Here is an 8,081-nt window from a genome sequence, read left to right on the forward strand (position 1 = left end):
TTTTTTATCAATCAATATCTTATAGTTTTTAGTGTACAGTTCCTTCACCTCCTCAACTAAATTTATACGTAAGTATTTCATTTTTTATGTTATTGTAACTGACATTTTTAAAAATTTTATCTTTCTAACAGGTCATTGATACTGCATAAAAAAGCAACTGATTTTTTGTATATCGATTTTATATCCAGCAACTTTCCTGACTTCTTTTATTGGTTCTAACTGCCTTTTGGTGGAGTCTTTAGGGTGTTGTATATATAATATCATGTCATCTCAAAATGNTGTCATCTCAAAATAGAGACAATTGGATTTCTTCTTTTCCAGTTTGTATGCTTCTCTTTCTTTTCTTTCTTAATTGTTGTGGTTAGGATTTTCAGTATTGTTTTGAATAAAAGTGGCAAGGGTGGGTGTCCTTATCTTGTTCTTCATATGGGAGTGAAAGTTTCACCTTTGCACTGTTGAGTATTATGTTAGCTGTGGGCTTGTTATATGTGACCTTTATTTATGTTGAGGTAATTTCCCTCTCTACCCAGTCTGCTTAGAGTTCCATCATAAAATAATGTTGAATTTTGTCAATTGTATTTGCAGCATCTATTGAGATGATTATATGATTTTTATCTCTTGTTTTGTTAACGTAGTATAATACATTGATAGATTTAGGAAGGTTGGACCATCCTTGCATCCCTGGACTAAATCAAACTTGATTACGGATTATGATTCTTTTTATTCACTGTTGAATTTGGCTTGTGATTATATTGTGATGCTTTTTGCATCTATGTCCACCAGGGATATTGGCCATCAGGGATATTTTTTGTGATGTCCACGTTTGGTGCTGCTATCAGGGTAGTGCTGGTCTCATAAAATGAGTTTGGAAATATTGCTTCTTCTTCTAATTTTTGGAAGAGTTTGAGAAGAACTATTTATTACATCTTAAAGTGTTTGGTAGAAATCACCAATGAAGACATCTGGTCCTGAATTTTCTTTTTGAAGAGGTTTTGGATTACTGATTTAATCTCCTTAATAGCAATTGTTCTAGCCAGATTTTCTATTTTTGCATGACTCAGTCTTGGTCAGTTGTATGTCCTAGAAACTTATTTGTTTCTTTGAGGACGTCCGAATTGTTGGCATATAATTATCCAAGGTAGCCTCATGATTCTTTATATTTGTGTGCTATTGATTGAAATGTATCTTCTTTCAGTTATAATATTATTTTTTGAGTCTTCTCTCTTTTTATCTTGGTAAGTCTAGCTAAAGATTTGTCTGTTTTATTTATCTTTCCAGAAAACCAACTCTTACTTTGACTGATCTTATTTATATTCTTTGTAGTGTCTCTTTCACTTATTTTAGCTCTGATCTTTGTTAGTTCCTTCCTTCTACTAACTTTGGACTCAATTTGTTTTTCTTCTACAATTCCTTAAGGTGTAAAGATAGGCTGTTTATTTAAGGTCTTTTTTTTTCCTTCTTCTTCATGGTAGCATTTATCACTACAATTTCCCACTTAGAGTTGTTTTTGCTGCATTCCCTAACTTTTGATATGTTCTGTTTCCATTTTTGTCTCAAGATATTTTTTTGAGGTCTTCCTTGGTTTCCTCTTTAACCTGTTTGTTCAAGAACATGTTGTTTAATCTCTACATATTTGTTAATTTTCCAGTTTTTGTCTTCTTTTGTTCTCTAGTTTTATACCATTATGGTTGGAAAAGATTCTTGAAATGATTTTAAAATTCCGTGGCATTGCTGAATGGAAACACTGTGGCTATCAGAATCAGGTGATCTGGGAATACATTCCTCAGGTGGCAGTTGCAAAAAAGGGTGTGGACGTGTGTACAAACTCTTCTCAAGGAGATATTGGTGACTTGGGGTCAGCAGGAGGGAAAGAGTTGGGGGCACGTCCGTAGGCTTCTCTGGTGTCCAGGGAGAATCCGAATCAGCTCACAGAAGGGTGCAAAATCAGAAGCCTGATACTCAGGCTTTTAAATTGTACGAAGAGACCACATTCAGGAAAAGACTGAGAGATGGGTTTTTCTGTGATCTCTACTCTGAGCCCTGGTATGATAGCTACAGCTCCTATTTTATTTCTTGTAGTCTTAAGAATCTTGTGATGTAAGATTCATTGGTCTTTGGAGTAAAGGAATTTGGAGGTCTACCCCTTTAGTGGGACTATTAAATGTTAGGACACTAGATGTGGGGCATAAACCTTTCATTCCTCATTGAGAAACTGTAAGCCAGGGGTCCCTCCCAACTGTATGTCCCTGTGCCAAGGGTGGGGTTTATGGCAAAGCTCTGTCTTAGCTTTTCCTCTGATTTAATGTGGGTATTTTCTCATTAGCTCAATGTGTAGTAGTTATTCAGATATTTTCTTGATTTCCTTGAGAGGGAATTGCACTACCTGTAGCTGTTAATTTGGGGTATGCAGGGAAGGAGGAGAATTTGAGGCCTCTCGTATCATCATCTTTGAAGACCTCCCCCTTTACTCAAAAAACTTCATTTGGACAATATTTACTATCTGTCATTGGGTATACATGAGAAGGATGTGATATAGAGATTATGGAGGGAAGGGAATGACGAGGATTAAAGTAAGCTGGAATACATCAAAGCCTTTTGATATGATGTTCCTTATTTAGGTAAAATAACAAGATAGAAGAATCATTGTAGACCATTTACACAAGCTTCTCTTTGAGTTACAAATCTCCTAAAAATTGTCCCTTATAATGTGCTATTAAACCTCTCAAAATTGAGGGAAAGAAAGCCCACAACTAATAAATTAGTCAATTCTATATTTGGAATCCCACTGTAGGATTAAAATTTCCTTCCTTTGAAATTTCATTTCCTCTAGTTCAAACCTACTAGATCTGATAAAACTCTCAATATATAGATCAAATTAGGTTTTAGATATTGTTAATATATAGTTGTTGAAAGGCAGAGTGATAGGTGAAGTAGAAAACAAATTTACATTCCGTAAATTACCAGCAATCTATTCCACCCAATTATTTTTTGAACAATCAGAAAGTATTTTCTACTAAGCTGCTGCTCGTAAGTTACAATTTCAAAAGAGTATGTATTAATTTTGAACATATGGTTCAGGTAGAAACACTTAAAGCCTTGTATTAAAAAAAAAAATACACTCCATAGATTTTTTCCAACAAAATACTGTGTGACAGGACGGGGTCCCACAAATGCCCCTTTGAAAATAAACAATTGTCTTAGGTTTTTGTCTTTTTTGAAATGTTTTCATATAAATGCATTTCATAATAGCAACTAGAAAATCTAAGACATACAATGGCTTTTTTAAAAAAAGATTCATTTATTTATTTGGAGAGAGAGAGAAAGAGAGAGCATGCGTGGGGGAAGGGCGGAGGGAGAGAATCTTTAAGCAGACTCTCTGCTGAGTGCAGAGCCCAACAGGGCTCGATCTCACAACCCATGAGATCCTGACCTGAGCTGAAACCAACAGTCGGTCTCCCTGCCAACTGAGCCACCCAGACTCCCCGACATCCAATGGCTTTTAATTTCTATAATTGTAATTGATAATTAAGAGTGTCCTTGAGCTTTATATGATCCTTCAAATATATGCCATTCCCATGATGTCTCAGCAAGTTAATTCAGTAGTTTACCCATCAGAAAGTAGAGCACAGACAGATGAAATTGACAGATATCAAGCATGTACCTGGAAAAATACTCTTCACTTCTAGTGTAATTAATATTGTAACTCTTTATAGATCCATTTCTTTAGTATCCACAACCATTTTACATACTTTCTAAGACTTATAAAATATATATATTCAAGCCACATAACACACCCTCAGTTAATCATGTTATCGATATCTAGTAAGCTCTTAAAAATGTCATCTAGTATTTCATTTGGTATATGTTTGTTTTGCCGTTTCTTGTCTTTGACACCATGCAGGTACTTTGGATAAAAGGGATGAGATGCTCAATCCTGGAACAAAGAAGGCTCACCATCTTATTTTGGAGGCTGTGATTTAAGAAACCAAGCAATATAAAAACAATACTTAAAGGAGATGGTTGTCTGTGAATACAAAAAGGGACATTTAACCAGAGCCTAGAAGGGGGAAACATGGGAAGAATACCTTCCTTGAGGAAGTGATGCAGGAATTCTTCGTAATTTTGGCACAATGATGTAATTGACCAAGGGACTTTACATTGTTCTTTATGACCTATACACGTTGGACTTTCTTAATTCCTAAGGTATAGAACTGTTCATCTCAAGACCTCTGCAACTGTCAGAACCTCTGCCTAGAATCTTTTACTTTCCCCAACTTGCATTTTTTCTTTTTTTTAGATCTGACACTGAATATCATCATCCAGATAAGCCTTTCTTCGCACACTAGTTTTTGACATTTTTTTCTAGATTTTTTTATTTCTTATTGATTTTTTTTTCATTTTTTTAGATTGTTAAGCCCAAGTTTTTATTTCATGAACGTTTTAAGACTTATTGTGAACTATTTGAGTGCTTAGCTAATTAATGTTTGTTTATTCCTCTACATTATAGGATTCATTAGTTTGGAAACCACTGAATTTATTATGAAATGCAATGCACCTAAATGTACAAAAAGTACTTAGTGCGTACTCAAAAAGAAATCCAAGTATACTTGTAATAATGCTTAAGTGAAAAATAAGTAAATATATAGCAAAATTAGAAGGGTCAGGATGTTTTGCACAAAGAAGTACTTTCATAAATAAATTGAAGACCATGGTGAAGCATAACAGGTTTGAGGAACTGCAGCATTTACTTATGGTTGAATTTTCGTACGGATATTTATCTAAGTATTTGAGGAAATTATGTTTTTCACAGATCATACTACGTAATTTTATGAAAACATCAATCTCTATATGTGTGTGAGTGTATGTGTTCATGCAGAAAATAAATACTTAAAGCCATATTTTATTCTTCAATTTTTCTAGGGCCACTTTCACATCCTTGTTCCGTAGGCTATAAATCAGTGGGTTTAACATGGGAATCACAAGGGTGTAAAACAATGAAGTAATTTTGTCTTGATCTAAGGAGTAGGAAGAACTCGGCCGGAAATACATGAAGAGCATGGTTCCCTGGAAAATTGCAACAGTGGTTAAGTGGGAGGTGCAGGTGGAGAAAGCTCTGAACCTCCCCTCAGCAGAGTGGATCTTCAAGACTGATAGGATTATATAACAATAAGAGACAAGGACTCCAGAAATGGTACTCAGTTCAATGAATCCAAAAATGGTGAATATCGCTAACTCATTGACCTGTGTATCTGAGCAAGAGAGCAATAGGAGAGGAGGTGCATCACAGAAGAAATGATTAATCTCATTCGAGCCACAGAAACATAAGCGGAACGTTAAACTTGTGTGTATCAAAGCATCTGCCATGCCCACCAAGTAAACTCCCGCCACGAGCAGGGAGCACACTCTGTTGGACATGTTGGCTGTGTAGAGCAAGGGGTTGCTAATGGCCTTGTACCAATCAAAGGCCATCACTGCCAGCAGCAGACACTCAGAATCTGCAAAAGTACAGAAGACCAAGAATTGAAGAGCACAGCCCACAATGGGAATTGATTTGTTCTTGGCAAATAGGTCCACCAGCATCTTGGGCCCAATTGCTGTGGAATAACAGAGGTCACAGAAGGAGAGATGGCTGAGGAAGAAGTACATTGGTGTGTGAAGCTGGGAATCCATTCTAATTAGAATAATCATTCCAAGATTTGCCAGGAGATTAATGAGGTAAATAACCAGAATGGTGGCAAATAGAGTCACTTTCATCCCAGAGTTATTGGTAATTCCCAAGAAAATGAATCCTGTCAAGGTGGAACAATTTCCTTTGTCCATTCTTCTTTGTGCTTGTTCTAAACTCTTTCAAAAATGATCAAGCAAGTGATAGATCAGGATATGAATTTACTGGATGCCCAAAACACTGTCTGTATGACAAAGCATGATTTTGTATTATCTTCCTTACTCTCAGGAAAGTCCCAATGAGAGTCACTTTTAAAGAAACATTGTTGTGTCATGAAAGTAACTAAGAAATCTTTTGTATAGAAAGTTGATAACTGTGGATTTTAACTACATATGTCATTCCTGAGATATATTACTTGTCTTGGCTTCTGTTGTCCAGTGTCAAGCACTAAACTGAATAAACTGAATGTTCACTCTATATCCAAAATAATATAAAGGAAACTACAAAGTTGTTGAGAAAACGCCAGAAGATAACTGGGCAGTATGTGTTAGAGAAAACAAAAAAGAAAGAAAGAAAAGAAAGAAAGAAAGAAAGAAAGAAAGAAAGAAAGAAAGAAAGAAAGAAAGAAAGAGAAAGAGAGGGAGGATGGAAGAAAGAGAGAAAAAAAAGAAGAGAAAAGAAAAAAAAAGAACAGAAAAAAACCATGAAAATTATTATGGTATAGTGTTTGGTGTATGCTGACTTCAGTGTTTACTGAAATATAAACATGTTTTATGTGACTAATCTATCACTCATCTTCATGGATTTGCCACAGCATTTAGAATCCATTTGTATGACTAAGCTTTGCTACAGGACAAATCATTTGAAAGACAAAGAGGGGCAATAAAAAGAAGAGGAAACAACAGACTATCCTGTATAAATTTGCATATCTTTGGGTTTTAAGTTGTCTTTTCCATTACAATAAAAAGAAGGAAGAAGAAAAATAAATGTTTTTCAGATATATATAATCTCCTGACTTGTGTTTATCTATACATATGTGTCTGTTGATATTAGAAAATTGTAAGGAGGGTGGTGGTCTCATTTTTATTTTTTTAGACTTAATACTTAATAAATACTTAAATACTACGATATGTGGTCTATAAGGACTTGGATTTATTTGTAACAAGTTATCTTTTACCTTTTATTTTTTCNTATTGTTTTATAAAACTAGAGGAAATCTTAAATTTACATATACAATATCACCTGCACAGTGATAAAAAGTGCTGGTGTACCTATTGACCTTGGTTAAAATAAGAATAAGTAAAGTCTTTACTATTCTTATACAAATGACAAATGAAGTCAAATCCACACAGGTCCAATAAAGAAATATGATTATTTGGATAATAGGTTGCAGAATTTATTTAACTTAGTTAAGCAGGTATAAAATGATTCATTTATAAATTCCTTAATACTTGATTCTTCATTTTTCAAAAAAAAAATAAGTAAGGTGTTTTCCAACCTATATTTTTTTTAGATTTAGTTGTTTAGAAACTTACCTGAAATTAGCATCTATCCCTTCTTATTTCTGGCTCAGGAACAGTAAGCAGATGGCATTTTATTTCTACCTGGTGACTGTTGGGACTTTAATCTCTAAAGACTCTGCCTTCACTCTTGTGGGTTATGGAATGTGATTAATGAGATTTCTGCTTCTATATTTTCCCCCATGAATGTTGCATCAAAGGCAGATCTTTCAATTCCTCACTCCATACCAAATTGCTCAATGTCAGCAATTTACTAGAATTTATTCTAAGGCTATGCTCCTGGCCATGAATCTATACCTTCCTCCAATGAAACCAGATGTCTAATTAAATTCAAATAGATTTTCTACTTAATAATTTGTATTGCCTTTTAATTGCTCACCCTATTTCTTCCACTTCCAAAACAACCCCTTTACCCCCCTTTTAGAAGTATGATAATCTGACATACTGCTTTTTTCATTAGTCATTGTTTGTTTCCTTTCTCTCAAGTACAGTCAACCACCCACATTTCAAGGGTTTTTCCACTGTGTAGAGGTGCAAAACTGTTCCCTTCTTCTAGGTCCTTTCAGTAGCCTAATAATCAAATTGACATAAGACAGATTAACAGGAGAAAACAAATTTAATTTCGTACATATGGGAGCCCCATAAAAAATATGAGACTCAGAGAAGTGACCAAATCAGGCAGCTTTTATGCCTTTTAGACAAAGAAATGATAAATTTGTGAAGAATTGACAAGACAAAGAGGTTTGTCCTTGGGGTAGTAAATTAGGGAGGAATTAAGAAGGCTTTTATTTATATGGCACTCTTGGCCCTAAATTCCCTCTCTCTTGCTCATAAGGATGCCACTTTACCACCTGGTGCAGGGAGTGTACTTTTCACCTGGGAGCTTAATTTCCTGC

General features: G+C 34.9%; 1 protein-coding gene across 1 annotated transcript; it reads right to left on the reverse strand.

Moving 5' to 3' along the window:
- Positions 1-4,887: 4,887 nt before the first annotated feature.
- Positions 4,888-5,823, reverse strand: LOC100466216 (olfactory receptor 5W2). Its single transcript, XM_002931289.4, has one exon. It carries the CDS (start codon positions 5,818-5,820, stop codon positions 4,888-4,890), a length of 933 nt encoding a protein of 310 aa, XP_002931335.3. The 5' UTR covers positions 5,821-5,823.
- Between the last annotated feature and the right edge of the window lie 2,258 nt (positions 5,824-8,081).

This window comes from Ailuropoda melanoleuca, chromosome 16 (genome assembly GCF_002007445.2).
Source record: "Ailuropoda melanoleuca isolate Jingjing chromosome 16, ASM200744v2, whole genome shotgun sequence".
NCBI classification, from domain to species: domain Eukaryota; kingdom Metazoa; phylum Chordata; class Mammalia; order Carnivora; family Ursidae; genus Ailuropoda; species Ailuropoda melanoleuca.